We start from the raw sequence: 20,167 nt of genomic DNA, 5'->3' as shown, positions 1-20,167 counted from the left end.
AAAATATTCAGGGACACATCCCATGTAACTATATGAATTTTCTCAGATTTTTCTACAACAGAAGTGATTTTCATCAGCTTTATATAGTACATCTCTGAGGACTAATGATGCATGACTAAAAAAAAAATAGAATAGTTACATTTACTTTACTACTAAAATGTGAGCCGAGTATCAGAAACCTTATACGATACATGCAGTAAAATTTCAGGCAACTATATAGTAAACTCTGTATATCATATCCAAAACCTAAATAACCAGAAGAAGTGCCATTCTTTAGTGAAAATTATTTGAAAATGTTAAATGTACAGTGAAAGACTACATTACTTCCTCCTAATTTCCCTAGCATCCAGTTGGCAGTATTGCCAAAACACTATAAAAAGAGATGGTAGTTTTGCATATCACTTAAACTTATGCAGTACGAACTTCCTGCGTGATCTCTGGAACACTGAAAATATGCTAGACGTACACGTAAGACCAGTTTAGTCAGAATGTGAAAGCTCTAAAATCCTAAGTAAGCTAAACAGGAAACAAAAAACACAGAGGCATTACTTGAAACAGGTCACTGCTCAGAGCTCTACTCTTGCATGACTATTTAGGCAGGTGAAAGCAATGGTGCACAGATGTTGTTCTGCTCCTGTCCTGACCTCTAGTACCTGGCATTTGAAAAATCAGTTTGGTTATTCTTCTTTTCATAGCCCCAGCCGTATGCTGTTTGAGCCAGGTGGTAGGTATCTAAATGTACGCAAACCACAGCTGAAAGCAGAAGAGTTATTCTTACAGACCATATAGACTAAAAACATAGTCTATTAAGGATACTGATTGCTTGAGAGTTTTTACAGACTGAAGTCTAATATTTGCCTGCATGACAAGTAATAAACAAAGGCAGCAGGAACACAAAATTCCTCATGTTTTTGGATACTGTGCCTGAGTCCTCCTATGGACTGACAATTTCTAAGGGTGAGACTTTTTGTCTATTCAGTCCTTGGTCTCTGCTAAAACAGCTAACAAGGAAGTGAATCCATGCTAAGCATAGAGTGACTTCTGATATGAACATTAGGAACTGGAACAACTAATTTCAGATAGGGTATTGAGTATAGTCGGGAAGTTAACATCTTTCGTTCACTCCAATCTTGGCAGGAGCTAAGCAGATGCCTAGAGGTGAATGGCTATATGTCTCACTAAACCAGCAAGCTCCAAAAAGAACTTCTCAGATGGTCAGTTGATTTTAGATTAAAATAAATTTGTGATGATAGAGATGGAGAACTCTCCAAAGTTTTGCTTTGCAATAATTTCACTGAAAAAAAAGTAATGTATAAAAGACTTTGTGAAATTCAAGAAGCAATATTTAATGCTAAGTTTTGCCCACATTTATCATAAATTGGTCAACATTTTCCAGATTTTGAACACACTTTAAAAAAGAAGAGAAGCCAAGGATTGTATCAATGTGGAAAATAAGACATCCTATTGCCCAGAGCGACTATTCCTCCAAGGCAATGGGATGGCAAGTAGTGGAGAAAAGCTCTGCCTGACGTTGCCTACACTATACCTATTATGACTTAATGCTCAGATGATGCTTCATATGCTAAAAATGCTGTGAAAATGTAAGCTCATTAGTCCCTATAGCAACACATCTTGGACTGTATTAGCCCCCTTTTACAGGTTTTAGAGTAGCAGCTGTGTTAGTCTGTATTTGCAAAAAAGAAAAGGAGTACTTGTGGCACCTTAGAGACTAACAAATTTATTTGAGCATAAGCTTCATCCGATGCATCCGATGAAGTGAGCTGTAGCTCATGAAAGCTTATGCTCAAATAAATTTGTTAGTCTCTAAGGTGCCACAAGTGCTCCTTTTACAGAGGCAGAGAATTGAAATGACCTGCACAAGGCTACTCAGCAAGTCAGCAGTTTCTTCCTCTGTACTATGCTGACGCTCATAAAAGACAGCAGTCTCCAGTACTTACATGCATATACACAATAATTTATTTCTGGGCATAGCATGCTGTCCATTTAAAAAGCTACATTTCCACTGAACAACGCATACTGCTTGTGACAGATATGGCAATTTCCTCCAATATCTTTGGGTGATTGTATTGAATTAAGTTCAAATAGCTTTGGAATACATTGTATTATAAATGCAAAGTTTATGTATTATGGTGGGATTGTATGCAATTTCCATAGGGGGGAACTTTTGGGACAACTGAAGTTAAGTGAGTTTCCTAAGAAATAGTGGGGAGGAGGTGACTGCAAATTCCCACCTCCAAACCCAACCTTCTGAAGCTGTGCCCTGAGAAGAGAACCATTTTCTGACTGACTAACTATTAAAGGTCTCTGAAGATCAAGAATATAACCTGCATAAAGGAAAAGCTAACCTATTCATAGGGTGCATGTTCTGAACTAACAGCTGTTAGGAACTTGTAATCACAGATAAACCTGTGTTCATCTACCAGGGCCCTTATTGGTACTGTGAGGGGGAGGAGGGGGAATCTTTGGTAGGTTTGTTAGCATGTGTGTAGGTTCTTTTATGTTTTAATGTTTTCTCTGTAATGCTTTCATCATAAGAATAAATGTGCTTGCTTAGAAAGGTCTGTGTGGTAACTTATAACTGTGGGAAAGTATGCCATTTATAGCCTCTGAGGATAAAGCAAAGCCTAGATAGAGACCTGCTTAGGTCATCTGACTTCCTGGGGAACTCTCAGTGTGGGCAGGGAACTGTGCAGCCTAGAAAAATCCTGGCCAGGAAGTAGAGAGAGGTGGGCCTCTGCACAAGAGAGGAGCCAGGAGACTAGAGTGGGTGTCCTTGCTGGACAAAGGAAGGGGAATACAAGTGCACTTGCCCTGAACTGTGGCACGACTCACAATAGGAAATCATCATTCTTAAAATTACATGTGAAGTTCCATTTATCATACCTTTATCTTAAAGTGCAAAAAGGTGTGATAAATGTTTAAAAATAATCTTAATTCTTCAGAAGTTATGTATGGTATAAAATGCCTCTCCTCAACACCAGTTCAATGCATAACACACTGAAGATCTAAATTCTGGAGTGACTTAAGGTCAGAAACATACACTGTACGAGGTGATACTCACCTTCTTGGAAAAAAGTTACTTTGGGCTAAAATTAGAGCATTTCTTGGTGCTGATTTCAGTATCAGACAAAAGCTATGGATAAGTTGTACCTTGCAAAGTGGTCTAGATGTTTAGAACAGAGGTATATGAAAACTTTATATCTTACTGGATCAGTCTCTTTTGTTGGATATCAGTTATATCAGGAAGAGTAAAGAATAAATTTCAGCTCTTCCTCCAGTGTATACTTCTCAGTCCCAATCTATTTACAAGGTATATGGCACTATTCTTACATTCCATATTTCCCGAGCCCAAACAAATCAGAATTTTAATCTTTTAAAATACATATATTAGAAATGACTAAGTCAATGTTAATGAAATTTGCATGTGGATAAAAGAAAATAATCTCAGGTTCTTTGTATTTTGGATTGTGTACCTCTTACTTTGGGGTACTGTCAGATATGTTAAAGGCCAGTGTGAACTCTTTGACAATTTGAAGACAAAAACGCACCAAACATCTTTATAAGTAAAACTGTACTAAAAAAAAAAAGTAAAAACAAATATATGTTGATGCATTATTTAAAGACTATTTGACTGGGTTTAGTAGCATGAAAACTTCAAATGCAGTGCAAACATTTCTGTGATGTTAGATCTTTGTGTGCTAAAAGTGCTAGAGTTGGAGTACAGGAATGTTAAAAAAAAAAAAAGGTAACTCGACATCACACAGTAAAGGACTTAAAAAAAAAGACAGGAATGTTTCACCCTACTTTAATATATTGCTCCATAGTGAAGCTTGCAGCCAGGTTCAATTAAAATCTTCTTCAAAGCACTTCTCTCTTCTTACCAGCATTAGCTGGGATGAATTGTGACCAGCTACTCTCCATACAAGTGATCATTGCAGCCAAGTGTTAAGAAAGCTGGGATATGCTGCCATTTATATTTGACATAAAGTCAGTATAGAAATTGACAGATTTCAGAATAGCAGCCATGTTAGTCTGTATCCGCAAAAAGAAAAGGAGTACTTCTGGCACCTTAAAGACTAACAAATTTATTTGAGCATAAGCTTTCATGAGCTACAGCTGAAGTGAAGCTCACGAAAGTTTATGCTCAAATAAATTTGTTAGTCTCTAAGGTGCCACAAGTACTCCTTTTCTTTTTATAGAAATTATAGTACTTCTGGCACTTCAGCCCATGCTGTTTCTACCACTATCTCAATGGCTTCATATGGATGCTGAATAACATGTGGGAGAGGGTTGAGCCTTGTAGGACTCCAAGTGATAAGGACCAGTTGCCCCTTGGTTGTTTGAGAGGAAAGATATTGTATGTTTCAGGATATTTCTGTTTATTCCTGCTGCCTTTTGAAGGACTGGAATATTAAGTGATCAAAGTATCAAATGCTATAGACAGGGCCAATAAAAAGTATAGATACACTGTGCTGCAAGGCACATAAAGAGTTAATGCCGTTCATACCACACATGGCAGCAATGCCAACTATTTGTATCACTTGGGGGCTATTACTTGTAAAGTATTTACCTATGTCATGGTTTCTCTGTAGTCCTTGTTGCCGCCCACACCACAACACATGGTGTCTGAATCGCTTGGATGCCACCTCCAGGAAAAACAAAGAAACAAATGGAAAGGAAGAAAGAGTATGTGAAACTTCTCTATGGAGACAGGGTGGTTTGCTTTCCTCATTTCCAAAAGTTGGAGCAGCTCCCAGAAGAGGCTGTGCTGCTCCAGCTGAACTGAGAAGAGGAGGAGGAGGAGGACAGGGCATTTTGCTAAAGACTGTAATTATACTAAATTAGGGGATTCAGTACCAAGTTTATGAAAAAAGTTGTACAGGGTCCTTCCTGCTTGAAGCAGGTAGTTGGATTAGATGACCCAGGATGTCCATCCCAATCATCTTCTGCGAGTTTTTACTTGATCAGACAATACAAGGATATGTCTATACTTTCTTCTTCCCTGGAGAACTCTACCTTTAGAAATATTACCCTTTATTTGGAGCCTAGAGTGGGTGTCCTTGCTGAACAAAGGAAGGGGAATACAGGTGAACTGTGGCACGACTCACAATTGGAAATCATCATATTCTTAAAATTACATGTCAAGTCCCATTTATATCAGACCTTTATCTTAAAGTGCAAGAAGGTGTGATAAGCATTTAAAAATAATCTTAATTCCTCATAAATTATGTATGGTATAAAATGCCTCTCCTCAACAGCAGTCACAACAGTTCAGTGCATAGCACACTGAAGATCTAAATTTTGGAGTGACTTTAGGGCATACTTCATATTCCATATGAAATAACAATTTCATTATTGCTAAGTGGAAGCTATTAATATTTCCAATGAAAAATAATATTACCCTACCTGTTCCCTTGCTGCTGAGTCCCCAAGATTTTTAGTTCCCTCAGCAGTGTGGAGAAGGCCCCCATAGTGGGAAAAACTAAGATATTGAGAACCCAACAAGCAGTTGATAGAAGTCAGGGGAAATCTGTTCCCTCCCCCGCAAAATGTAATGAACCTCAGAAGGAAACTAAAGCCAATATATTAATCTCTGCTAGTCTGAGCGAAAAGGGCTTTTACTTTAGCGAAATAAATATTATTCATTTGAGCATTACCATAGTAAAAAAGTGGGCACCAGCTGAGATTAGGGCCCCATTGGGCTAGATGTTGTACACATAATAAGAGACCATCCCTGCACCAAATAGTCTAAATAGACAAGACAAAAGAAGGATTATTATCCACAGTTTACAAAAGGGGAGGAAGAGATTAAGTAGCTCGTGCAAGATCACACAGACCCGTGGAACTGAGCCAGGATCACCTAATCACAAGAGAAAAGATCTTCTTTCCTCTCAAATTCTAGTCTCACCCTTATTGTCTCCTTTGTTTACTGAGACGTTTGTAAAAATTTCTCCTAGTGCATGGTTGTATATACAGCAGACGATAGTATCACACCTCTAAATACCATGGGCCAGATCCTTGGCAGGTGTTCCATTCCAAAAGGGCATAGTTCCATTCCTTTAATTAAAGGCCTGCTAGCACAACTACAAGCCCCCTAACCAATAGTCCATGCCATCCTAGTCCTCACACTCAACATGTGCCCTCTTAGAATTCTTCCCTGCTATATTTGCGCTATTTCCTACATCCCCATATCCACGTCAATCTACATTTATAAATATTTACAAACAATTTTTGAACTTGCCCTGTGTAGCCATGAAAACAGCTCTGCACAAATATTCAGCCAGCCACTTTAAATTAAACTTATTTTATAGAGAGCCTAACATACTGGGAATCAGAAGTGAGTCTCTTTTCAGACACGTCCAACTCCCCCAAGCAAACCACAGATAACTTAAGCTTGCTTTAACCAGGGAAAAATAAAAACCTAACAGCTCCTACCTCACAGCTTTTAAGCATGATAGTCCTCTAGTTTCTCATCTTCTCCTTGTTTCCTGACCCAGTGGCCTGGCCAAGAAAACATTGCCTCTTCCTTTTCCCCATCAGGGCTCCTCCTTCAGCATTCCCCTTGTTTCTTCCTTTATAACCCTTTTTAACAAGCCCCTAGTTAACCCCTTCCATGTCAAATTTAGACTGATGTATCACAAAGCACCACTATGCTGCTGGCATATTCTAAACCTAAAGATGGTGTAAATGGTCATGGGAGGATCACCCCTGTGTAAGCGGTTCTTTTAATGTTAAAGAGCCAGGATAGCAGCTCTTACACCTCCCCCACTATAGGGGACAGGATAGGGAACATAGCCAGGACTATATACCATGCTGTTTCCCTGGAGGCTGTTGCCATAAATTAAAACATCCTTATTTCCCTGTGCTATGTACCCCTCATCCAGAGCACTGGATCTGGGCCCATAATGTCTAACTTTTACCAAACTTCCCAGACCAACTACTGTGGGATCAGAGGTGACAAGCTAGTTTTCAGAGAGAGAGGATGAAAGGTACAGTCCAGAACATGCTGTCTCATTGTTTGGCACTGCAGTCACCATGCCTCAGATCCCCTGTCAATGTCCACAGCCAGGAGTGTTAACATAATTGTCCCTCTCTAGGAATGAAATTTATTAAGCCCTCACAAAATAAAAAGATAGCTCCTTTGGCCCTTCCAGGTTCAAACCCTTCCTCCCTCATGGCTTCTACCCATATTTCAGGGCTAGAGGCACCATTTCTATTGGGTTTCCAGGTCCCTCAGAGCAAAGGAGGTCTCTGCCAGTCCTACTATGGATTCCGGGCCTCTTTGGAGAGAGCTATCCCAAGATATCTTCCTAGAACTTCAACTCAAAATCCTTCTTTCCTTGGGGCAGGGTCTCCATAACTTTTTCTTGGGGCTGTGCATGAATCGTGGCAGGCTTCCCCAGCCTACTGTCACCCTGATTCTTCCAAAAGAGAGCATCCCTGCTGGTCACCCCCAACTCTAGACGTTCCTTCCCTATTTCTTGACTGAGCTAAGAGCATCCATTTGCAATCTTAGCCAGTAGTTACATAACTCAGGTACCTGGGCCCCCTTTCCCAATTTGGTCTGGTGATCTTCCTCAGAACTACATGTTCTTAAAGGGGCCATGACTTAGAAGAGGGTCTCCACTACCCTTAAAGGAGACAGGCCATCTTTTTTTACAGAATGCTTTGAGTTTGGGCTTTTAGGTCCCAGCTCAACAAGGTACTTCAGCACGTGCATAACCTTATGCATGTGAATATTTATGTTGTTCTGCACATACAGACTCACCTTGCAATGTTGCTCCTGCATGTGCCAGAATGCAAAGGCCAAAATGCCAAGTAATCATAATCCTTAAAAATCACACAGTGGCTACCACTGCTCCATAATGTTATGGCTCACTCACTACAAAACAGTACCTCCCATCAGATCTAGCATATATATTACATGCTTACTGACATTTTAAATATGGTATTAAGTTCTTTATATTACATGACTAGATTAAAAAGAGTCAGCAGTGATTTTATGAGATCAGCTTGACAATAGATCCCTTTATCCTTCCATTCTAAAATTTTTTTCCCTCTTCTTAGTATTCAGGGCAGGGTGCACATAAATCCCCCCTGAATCACTGGGAAAATAAGCCCCTAAATTAATGACTGTTGAACCTTTTCCAATATAAGCATGTGAAAGAAAGATACTTAAGGGAAAAAGAAAATGACCTTTTTTCCTGATCTTTTGAAGACTGAATGATTTCCCCCCATTCTACAGAAACAGATTCCAGACTAATTTTTCCTACTAGAGGCTTTAAAGTATAAAACTCATCAAACATCTTGTCCTCTGAGACAATGTCATCTAAGTTCAAAGGATGTATAGCCCTGCAAAACTGATGTCTTATTGCAGAGCTAACGCCTTAGCTTTCACTGAATGTTTGATTTGATGAAATGAAACCAGTTTTTACACGTTCTCTAAATATGAAAAAGAAAAAAAAAAATAGAAGACACAGCCAAATCTCATAGGCTTCTGGAAAAGAGTATATATATAATAAGAATACGCAAACATTCTTTTCAATCCATTTATGCCTATCTTTTTCCAGGATAGATTTATAAGATACTGTATTTTGCAGTTACTTTTTAAAGATTCTTATGATTGAAAACAAAAGTCAAGCACATTATTCATTTTAATGAACATCATTAAAATGAATGAGCCTGGTTTAGTGATGGGTGAACTTTAAGGAGTTCGGAGATTTTGTTTGGTCTGTGCTGCTAAACAAGAGTCATATGGAAAATCTCAAGATAACAGATTCCATTGTCTGAATTTTGGTAATACTGACTCAAGTTAGGCTTTTCTCACAGTATTTCCAGACTTTTGAGGGTATTTTCTGTCTCAGCTGAAACAAGAAAGTGCAAAAATAATGAAACCTAGAGATATGTTATAGATCTACACTTCCTCAAAGGTCAGACTTTTATAATTCATTGCTCCTAGCCATGGGCTGGGTGAAATGAGGGACTAACCCCACCTCCAACCCTGAGGTGGAATAACAATCTTTGATTAATTGGTTTAATTTGTAAATTTGAATAAAGAGGTATTTCTTTTTTCCCAACCTCAACCATTCTCAGTGATTTTTTTCAACCATCTTGTAGCATGTGATGCTTCAGCTGATAGGACACTATAGCAACAGGAGAAAATTAGCTGTAAGGAGATTTGAAAGACAGTCGACTCTGAACCAGCTACTTAACTATGGCTTCAACCTATAATATTTGTGTTTAATGATAGCAGGTGATTATTTTCAAAGGCACCTAAGTGCACAAATCCCAAAGATTTTCAGTGGAACTTGCACTCCTAAATCACTTAGGCCCAGATTTAAATGGAAGTTAGCTTTGAGGATCTGGGCTCACTCAATGATCATATTTATACAATGACTTTCATCTAGAAGGATAGGATCACACATACAGGAGGAACCACCATAAATAGTTCTAACTAACTAAATACAGCCAGATTTTCAGTCCCTTTGTATTCTTCTGAGGGAGAGCTCTCTTTCCAAAGTGAGATTCTAAGGCATCTTTATGGCATGTTTCTTTTAAAAAAATGTTTATTTTTAATCATTCCACTTTGGTCTTCATCCTTCTTACTCGAAGCTGGGTCATCCACTGATCTGGTCTCTTTTCTGCTCACTGGACTCCAAACCATCACCTGCAACAGTCCTACAGTTGATACTTCTTTCGTTAGTCTCACCAAGCCTGAGTCTTAAACCCAGCGAGCAGGCTTTGGAGAAACCACTACTTCCTATTCACCTGATCAAGAAGGAACCAAGTCCAAGAAGCCATACGCTGCCCACTAGGGCATTTGATTTCCCCATGGGCAAGGCAAGCTCAAAAAACCCAATGGGACCTATTTGTCTCCCTGAAGAGAAGACACGTGAGGAGCCCAGCACACCTCATGGATTTTTTGTACTCCAATGAGGGGCAGATGAGTCCAAATAATCCTGGAGAGCATGCCTGGCCTTATTTTTAATACTTTACTGTGTATGGCATCTCCTTTGGGAAAAGCTTATTTTGTGGGTGGCACTTAGGAGAATACCACTACTCTTTTGCAGCAGCTCAGCCTAGGAAAGAGAGTAATAGCCCTCACAGAGTCAATGACAATAATACTTAGCATGTGTGATGGGTGGCCCTTAACAAACAACTAACTTCTCTCAAGAGACCTGTATCCTGCTTTCTGGGCAGGAAGTATCATTATAGGAAAGTCTAGCAACATCTCCAGAGAAGTGCTGCCATTTCAAAGTCCCCTAGTTGCAAGGATCTGAACTGCTCCAGTAGGCTAAAAATAGACTAGCATTAATGTTGGCATCTGTGACCCCATTTTAGGGCATTTGATTTAGTATGTGCAAGATAAAGTAAAATACTATACGTTGGGGGCATCCTAACAGGGTGCATTCTCAAATTTTTAGTTGAATGACACTTCCAGTCTTATCTTTCTACTTCCTATCTCAGAAACTGTTTGTTTGTTTTCAGTAATACTTTGCATTCTAGTGGATTCCATTAAAAATAACCAAACAAGCAAACATTTACTGACCCACAATATCTGACTGTACCACAGTATTCTCTTTACATAGAAAGTAAATATATCACATAAATTTTACCTGTCAAGGCTGGGGCTGGTCACATTATTTTTTGAAATAATGTCTGACTTTAGGACCTTTTGTGCACATATCCAAGCGTATTTTGCAATCATTAATTGCCAGTAAGCCTTATGATACACATGTACTGCTGTAATTTGAATCTAGGAGTCCCATCCCATCCTCCTGCTGGAACCACTAGACAACACTCTCTCCACTGTAATGGATATTCTCAGTTCTGTGAGACAGTTTTGTTGGTGCTCCATGTAATTTTGAATCCCATACAAGATGTTGCAAATGGTACATGTCAGGGCTTCCTAGACTAGGCCAAGATGAAGGCCCACCAGAGAGTCATTACTGTCAAATTTTGGTGGAATCACCAGCTGGTTGTGTGTGTGAGAGAGAGATCTTTTTATTTAAGATGTGCTTTAACTAGGAAATTACTGGGACAGTTTCCACATATCTTTGTATTTATACCTGGCGATGATAAGAATGCAGTTGCCTTTCATTTCTGAAAAAGGGTTGTCAGTGTTCCTTGTCCCCAGACATACTTTGGAATCCTGCATAAAGCTTATCCGCATCTTCGAGTCACTTTGAGTAATGATTTGCTATGCCTCTTCTGCGTTGATGCTGCCTCATAGCAGAAGAAAGTTTGCTGGATATACAATTTGGTCATATTTTAACCTAATGACAAAGTATTTAAAATCTTTCTGTAAAATGCAAGTAACAAGTAAATAATACTCTGATTAACTTCCCTCAGCGAGTGGCTATATGCATTGTACCCTGCAATCAAGTTATAATGTAACAACTTTTTGGATACGTATTTGAATGCAGGATTTGTTCCTTATTTTCCAGAGCAGTTTCATATTGTTTGATTAATTTCTGAACATGGAGATAAAGGGAACTTTGAAATTCATACCTTAGAGTACTAACATGTACTCAGGACTAGATGTAAATGTCAGAGAGAAAAAAAAAAGATCTAATGAACTCTTTATTGGTGAAATACAGTATTGTAGCTGCATAGAATTCTAAATGGTTTGTAGCTAGCATGTGACTTTAAATCAAAATAACCATAGAGAAGCTTACTTAATACATGGACTTTCATTCAACATTTATAATGTCTTCTTCTGGGCACTGTAGAAGACATTTGGTGTGCTAGAAGTTGTACCAGCTGGTCATTTCATTGAGGTTTAGTAGATTTTAGTAAGGTTAGCAAATTGTCCAGGAAAGAAGCTGTGTAGCCATACGAGTACTTTTCTTGCTGGAAAATTACAACACCATAAGTTTTCATTTTCCCTGATGCCTTCCCTGCCATAATAATGGCTTCAGGATTTAAATCCTTTGCAGTTATTGTGACTTCAAAGCCTTAAAACTGCAATTGAATGAAGCAGTTCATCTGTCATTATTCAAATATGAAGCAATTATGATGAAATAAAGATAGAATTCCACTGAGAAATACCCCCAATCAATTTTCACTTATATTTAACTAGAAACATAAAATGATACTTAGACAAGTAAGTTAGGTAATAAAAACTAGGAACATAAAAATATGAATTGCTGACCTATAAGTTATTCATTTCTAAATGTTGGAAGCCCTGTAAATATATTTCACAAATATTGACAAAAGTCTAGGCTTAGCATAGAAAATTATTCTTCGGCTAGTTGGAAAAAGTGACCAACAGCCTTCTGTGGGTACTAAGGCCAGATACACAAAGGGATTTAGGCATTGCAATGCTCATTACTGACATTTAGGCACCTGGGAAATCACCTAGGCTCCCTGTACAATGTATGGGGAGAGTTAGGCACCTTGGAACGTAATAAGCAAAAGCCAGCACACTAGGTGGGGAGCCACCATAGGAGACACTGATGAGAAAGGTGTGTCCTAAGCCTTTCCCCTTTTTGGGAGTTTGGCACCTACTTCTGCTTGTAACCCACAACTGGGTGCCCCTCTCCCAGAATCAGGCAGTTCAGGGGCCTAAGTAATTTCTTGCAACTAATGCCACATAACCTGATAAGGGAGGAGGGGAAGAGAAGTATCTTATAACCTTTAGCTCAGTTGTTAGGGTACTCACCTGGAATGTGGAAGATCCCAGGTCAAGTCCCCACTTTGCCTGATGAGAAAAAGGGATTTGAATGGGGAGCTGCTATTCCTCAGGTGAGTGCCATAGCTATTGGGCAGTAGAATCGTTCTCACTCTTCATCTGGCCCAATGAATATTTAATTAAAATGGAACTCCAATAGGAGAGATTGAGCACACCTCACATCAGAATATCCCATGGAACAAGGTTGGTATTTGGTACAGGCACTGATTTGTACCTCCGATTTTCCCAGGTCAGCTGGGGACAGCTATGAAGCCAGGTTCCAGAGGGACCTGAAGCTGCTGTAGAAGAACAGGGCCTCCAGTGACTCCTTCAGTGTACATCTTGAGAGATGAACAACTTCAGGGGACTGAATTCCCTGTTTGTTCTGAAAGGAAAGCTCTGCTCTCTGTAACCCCCTATCCTTCCAATTATAGTATCTGGGCAAAATTCTGCAAGTAGAACTTGTGCACTTTCTACTTTCTGGGGATTTTTCAGCGGTTGTGCATGATCTGAGCCCAAGTAATTAAGGAAATCTACGTAACAGTAAATTGTCCTGTTCAGAGATGGATGACACAAAGGTTTTCCTCTTTTCCCCCCCTGCTGTTGGTGATGGCTTATCTTAAGTGATCACTCTCCTTACAGTGTGTATGATAAACCCATTGTTTCATGTTCTCTGTGTGTGTGTGTATATAAATCTCTCCTCTGTTTTTTCCACCAAATGCATCCGATGAAGTGAGCTGTAGCTCACAAAAGCTTATGCTCTAATAAATTTGTTAGTCTCTAAGGTGCCACAAGTACTCCTTTTCTTTTTGCGAATACAGACTAACACGGCTGCTACTCTGAAACACAACTGACAGACTCCCCTTCTCTTTGGTATGAGATTCCCATTTATTGTCACAAATCTCTGTCAATCCCCTGGCATTTTTTTCAACACTACCAGAGTATTTTTTCCCTCTTGCATCTTTAGATCCTTACATCTTGTAGTTTAATTTGAAAATGTAATTTCTTCCAACCATCCTAAAATTAAATCTCATCACAATTAAAATCCAGTGGTACTGAATACTGAATTTAAAATCAGAGACATAATTAGCTAGAAGCATTTTGGGGTGTATACAACTAATTACTTTAGCACATAATTATTTCTGATTTTACTTTGACAATCATAACTAAAAGCATTTGAAAATGTAGTTTATAATATTCATTTCTTATACAACAGTTTTTCCACTAGATGTTTTCTCTGAATAATATGTAAAATACTGACACCTAATGTTAACTTTCAGTATTATTCATTTCATAAAACTTTTGTATTGAGTTTGTGGAAAATATTTAAAATTAATTGCTGAACTGTAATTTTACTTTGGTAAAAATCTTGATAGCCTCTAACATTTTAAACATAAGATGTTTGGATACATTATGGATAAGCAGATACTGAATATATGTAAGAGAATGGGGGTTGTATTTATCCTCAGTGTTCACTAGTGGAAGTAAAAGTATAAGTCAGAAAAGCTGAAGTATCAAGTGAATTTTGCTGTACCAAACTTAACCCAAATAGAATATACATATCTTACACAGAATTAGCTAGTTAATGTTTACCCAGAGCATTTTAAGTGTCACAGAAGGGTAAAGTATATAACATTCATTAACAAATTGTTTTCAGGTCATCGGTTGAGCTCCACAAGGAACAGGAAGAAATTTTCTTCCCCTCCCTGCATGTAGTTTATGAACCAACAAAATATTTAGGCACATGCTTAATTTTAAGCATATGAGAAGTCGTATTTAAGCCAATGTGTTGAAAGCTATGCAAATTCTGAAGTGCTTTACTAGACTGAGAACACAAACTTGTATCTCCCACTAAACCAAAGGGACCAGTGCCTGCGAGTGACTGATCTTCTAATAGTTATTTAGGACCAGATTCCAACACTCCTACTTACCCTGAGTAGTTTACTTGTTGAGTAGTCCTGCTAAAAATCAGTTGGACTACTTGCTGAGTAAGGTTTTATTCAGCATGAGTGATGGTGTCAGAATCTGGCCTTTTATTAATAAACTTACTAAACATTGTGTGAAGGACAAATTGTGGTTACTACACAGTATTATAGAGCAGTGTGATTGCTTCACAGGTGCTAGCAGAATTTCTCTTCTGTTTTATGTCCTACATAATGTTCAGGAATTCTTTTCATTCACTACACTATATGTGAATTGGTACTTTTCTAACTTCATGACATTATATGAACTGAGTCATCTCCTATCTACAGAATGTCATGGATTTTATAATGACAATACCTCTCCTTTAATCAAAAGAGAAAACAAAGCTGTAACCACTTATGCACAGATACCTGAGCTTCAATTCAGTAAAGCTTCTTTAATTAAAAAGAAACTGTTTTAATGTTATTATAACCTTTTTATTATCATACTTCCCAGACCATTAAAAATCTTCTATTCCTTATATTGATATTAAATATATTGGTGATCTTATTTTTGGCAGGCACGGATAATATCAATAAATGATTTATTTTGTAATTATTTTTGTATGAACTGACCAGAGCTACATTACATTCCCTGAAACTGGGGTAACATTAGTCACAGATACCACCACAATTGGTGATTTAACCATCATGTTGCCCTCCTCTTGAATGGTTTCAGATCATGATACCATTAAGGCAATTGCTATTCTATTCCCCCCAAATCCTTGGGGAAATTCAAGAGGCACAGGAACAGAAAGTCAGTGTTTGCTCCAGACCTAATAGATAAGGCTTTTGGGGATCCCCCTGCCGTGCCCCCTTCACATAGAAACATCCCTCGTTGGTCTTGCTCACTGATGTGTAGAGATGCGTCAGAATAGGAGAGTGTGTGGAGGGCATGCCTAGTGCTTTGGGAATCTCATTTTATGGAATGGCTTTTACTACCCAATGCAGTTTAGTCCTACGGCTTCACCCACTTCTCTTTTGGCTTAAAATTCCAGTAAAGAGAAGCTCTGAAGTAGCACTAGATGCTATTTTCAAGAAGTACTGAACATCACATGAGATGTGATATTACCTGTCCTGTTTGGCATACCCTTGAATTACAGATAATCACATACACAAAGTTCTTATCACATGAGAAAATTTCCCCATTTAACTTAAATCAGTTTTTAAACTGATCTAATTGAACTGGGGCAAATCCCTGTGTGGAGGCTGATATTTGAGTTTAACAGTAGAGAGTGGGTTATAGACAGCCATACTTAGTGGTTGGAGCACCAGTTAGCAGATAGATGCCAGGGTCAAAGTCAGAAATCAGAGCAGAGGGTAGGAGCCAGGTTACCTGGAATTAGAAAAGATGGGAATGGGGCTGGGTCCAAGACAGGAGCAAGGATCAGAAGAAGCAAGCACGGCAGCTGTCACAGGTAAATACTTTGAATCACCACCAAATTGCTGCTGGGGTTAAGAATGGTCTGCTGACTTTTCCCACCATTCAGGCAGTGTAGCTAATCAGGCAGCCTACTATGCAGGCCAGCTGTGCTTGTTAGGTTCCCCAGAGACTGGTTCTGCTGCAGGTCCTGATTCCTGACTATTTTAACTTAACCCATTTCCTAACTGACTTAAGCTAAACCAGATAATAAGCCTTGTTTAAACCAAAGTAAGTGTTTAAAATCAGGTTTCAGAGTAGCAGCCGTGTTAGTCTGTATTCGCAAAAAGAAAAGGAGGACTTGTGGCACCTTAGAGACTAACAAATTTATTTGAGCATAAGCTTTCGTGAGCTACAGCTCACTTCATCAGTTATATAAACCAGTAACTTTCTCATGTAGGCAAGCCCTGTCTACATGGGTGCAAATATATTACTCTCCTTGAAAGTCCTTTCCTTCATGCTGCTAACATGGTATAAAGTGGCTGTAATATAATGAGAATTCACCACTTTGGTCTTTTGAGTGAAACAAAAGCTCAAAATGTTTGCTCCATTTAAGATTCCTCAAGCACTAACTAATGACTTTACCAAAAAAAGCAGATTTTCTTTTTAAAATGTGCCTATGCATTTAAACAGAATTGATGCCAATTAAAACTGCAAAATAGATAGCAAACTTTTGGTACATTACTGAAGTAATAAGCCTAATATTTCCATTCTTTGTTATGCATTATATTGTTATAGTACAATGAGATTTTATTTTTTTATTTATTGAAGTCTTCACCTGTTCCTCTTCTCAAGCCTAATGGAATGAAATTATAAAATGTTTTAGAAAGCCCCCTTAAAATGTACAAATCATAAGAACTTGTGGAGTCGAAATCAAAGCAAAGAGGAAATATTAGCTTTAATAAAAAGTACAGTCTGTTGTAAATAACTATTCGACGCCCCCCCTCCCTTTTTTTTTTCAAATTGCAGTGAATATAGCCTAGTCTACTAGAAGGACAGAATTGCTCAGAAGAATAAATGCATCTTAGTCAGAAATATATTAAAAGATACAGCTGAGCCATCAATAAAATCAGGATAGTGCAGCATTGTTTGCTGCTTGTTTTGCAGATGTAATTGCAGATCCCAGGATTTCAATAAATCTGTGTACATCATGGAAAGAATTGTAGAGAGGAACTGGGGCAACACGAAGAGCATTTGGTTCTCGCATGTCACACTGCAAAACAGAAAAGGAACATTTAATAAATTAATGCCACTTCAAATGTATTTGTCACAACAAAAAGCTCACCTCTTCCTTGCCTTCATGCAATAACACTAACTAAAAACCAGTCCACCCTCTCTCCCCAAAGTCTGGCTACTGCAAGTTCGAGGAAGAGAGATCCTTCTGTTTGCCAGAAGTTGGGAATGAGCTACAGGGAATGGATCACTTGATGATTACCTGTTCTGTTCATTCCCTCTGGGGCACGCGGCACTGGCCACTGTCAGAAGACAAAAAGAAAAGGAGTACCCGTGGCACCTTAGAGACTAACAAATTTATTAGAGCATAAGCTTTCGTGAGCTACAGCTCACTTCATCGGATGCATTTACCAATGCATCCGATGAAGTGAGCTGTAGCTCATGAAAGCTTATGCTCTAATAAATTTGTTAGTCTCTAAGGTGCCACGGGTACTCCTTTTCTTTTTGCGAATACAGACTAACACGGCTGCTACTCTGAAACCTGTCAGAAGACAGGATACTGGGCTAGATGGACCTTTGGTCTGAACCAGTAGGGCCATTCTTATGTTCTTATGTAAACCTTTAAAGTTTAGACAATAAAGATACCATGAATAATGGCATATTATAAGAACCTACCTGTGGGGGCAAGATTCTGGTCCATGCTGCTACCTCTTACATCACTCTGGTGAAGTAAAGTGCTTCCAGGGAACATCCCCAATACAGAAACAACATAGGCAGCCCTACACCCTCCTCCCTTCTGTGCAGCCCCTAGCCTGGGGAATGTTATGGGGAGTGGCCAGAGCACTCTGAACTCTGGCTATTCTGTGCTGCAGAACTGACTTATGCCATGATCTACATCGGCCCCTGGAGCAGCCCAGAATTAGGGAAGCACTCAGCTGGCAAAAAAGCCATCTTTGCCTCTCACCCATGGGCTACACCTTCTGCACTAAGGAAAGGAGCACTTGTGGCACCTTAGAGACTAACAAATTTATTTGAGGATAAGCTTTCATGAGCTACAGCTCACTTCATCGGATGCATACCTGTCATTAAATGCATCCGATGAAGTGAGCTGTAGCTCACGAAAGCTTATGCTCAAATAAATTTGTTAGTCTCTAAGGTGCCACAGGTACTCCTTTTCTTTTTGTGGATACAGACTAACATGGCTGCTACTCTGAAACCTTCTGCACTGTGAATCCTGAGAGGCACAGCACTGAATATGGCCCAGATTCTTGATAAAAAGTATGCACAAAGTACAATAATATGTTTTATAATAAAGGTACAAATAATGCCACAAGACTTACTGTGATTCTGAACTTAAATATTTTGCTGAATAGGATAATCTCCTAAAAATGAAACATTACTGAGTCCCAATGACAAGGCAACAGTATTATGCCCTATGCCCTCTTAAAAGCAGTAGTTCCTGGAATTCCTTGGCAGCACCAAAACACATAAGTGTATTCTGCCTACAAGTACTGCCCTTTGGAAATGCAAGTCACCAGCAGAAATAGATCTACTATATCATTTATATGGCATTAGACTATCATCCCACCAACACGTCTAACCTCCTAATACAATACCTTAAATTCAGGCTCTGATTCCTTCACTTTTTTTGACCTGTGTTCACTGGTTACCAGCATGATTGGCTTTCAGTTGCCTTACTATCTGAACTCTAGAATATTTCTCTAAGGAGATGAGTGTTTTTTATCTCTCCTGTTGTACATATTGCTAACAACAAGGTTCTGTCTTTTTGCAGATCATTAAAGGAATTGGTTTTATCTGAGAGCTCCTTACTGAGCATTATACATTTTGTAGTGTTTTTGTAGTCATGTTGGTCCCAGGGAGAGAGACAAGGCAGGTGAGGTAATATCTTTTATTGAATCAACTTCTGTTGGTAGAAGAGGAAAGCTTTTGAGCTTCACAGAGCTCTTCTTCAGATCTAGAGAAAATAACCTTTTAGTTAATAAGTGTCAGTTAGAGGAAGATGATCTTGTGGTTTAAGATATAGGGTTTGGGTTCAAATTTCTGACTCAGCCACAGACTTCCTGAGTGAGCTTTGGGAAGTGACTTCATCTCTCTGTCTCAGGCTTCCCATCTGTAAAATGAAAAGGAGTACTCGTGGCACCTTAGAGACTAACAAATTTATCTCTAAGGTGCCACAAGTACTCCTTATCTTTTTACGGATACAGACTAACACGGCTGCTACTCTGAAACCTGTCATCTATAAAATGTTTCTGTTTCTTTCTATTTAGATTACAAGCTCATTGGAGCAGGAATGGTCTTCTACTATGTGTATAGGCAGCATCTTCCACAGTGCAGCCTTGATCAGAGCTGTGTGAATTATTGATTTTTCAGATTCAGTTCTGGAAAAAAAATCAAAAACAAAACAAAACCTGTTTCAGGGTCAACCCAAGCACATTAAAAAAAAATTCAATGAATTGAAAAATCAGAAAAAAATGGTTTCCATTTTAGGAAACTTGAACTGTTTGATTATATATAAGCAAAGGAAATGAAGGGCTAGATTCACAGGGAGATGTGCTTATACTCACTACTTAGGGCACTCACCTGAGAAAGACCCAGGTTTAAATCCTAGCTTTAGGGCAGGGACTTGAACTCAGGTGTCTTATAGGCCAGATGAGGGCCTTAACCACCACATTACTGGCTACGTTAGGGAGGGCCTATCTCAATCTTTCCTGTTGAAGCTGTTCCATTTTGTATAAATAATTATAGCTGTTCATGGGCACATGACTAGAACCCAGGTTTCCCCCTCTCCTCAATGAGCACCAAAGCTAGAGAGTCATTTTCCCTTACTGGGATGAAGTCCCCCTCAGTTTTGTGAATGGTGCCTACTACCCATTGTGAATCTAGCTCCCTAAAAAATCA

General features: G+C 38.9%; 1 protein-coding gene across 9 annotated transcripts in view; it reads right to left on the bottom strand.

The window, feature by feature from the left end:
- Nucleotides 1-10,517: 10,517 nt before the first annotated feature.
- The window catches only part of KYNU (kynureninase), a 118,203-nt gene continuing 108,553 nt past the window's right edge, over nt 10,518-20,167 (bottom strand). For 6 of the 9 annotated variants that reach the window (XM_043505074.1, XM_038421774.2, XM_043505078.1 and 3 more), the window contains exon 14: nt 16,949-17,288. In XM_043505074.1, the coding sequence (XP_043361009.1) occupies nt 17,145-17,288 (144 nt within the window). In that variant the 3' untranslated portion in view covers nt 16,949-17,144. Of the gene's footprint in view, nt 13,204-16,948; nt 17,289-20,167 lie in introns of those variants that run through there. The other 3 variants (XR_006277918.1, XR_006277919.1, XM_043505073.1) reach the window with 3 other exon arrangements.

This window comes from Dermochelys coriacea, chromosome 11 (assembly GCF_009764565.3).
Source record: "Dermochelys coriacea isolate rDerCor1 chromosome 11, rDerCor1.pri.v4, whole genome shotgun sequence".
Classification (NCBI taxonomy): domain Eukaryota; kingdom Metazoa; phylum Chordata; order Testudines; family Dermochelyidae; genus Dermochelys; species Dermochelys coriacea.
The sequence above is the reverse complement of the archived record's forward strand: the minus strand, read 5'-3'. Positions and strand labels throughout refer to the sequence as shown.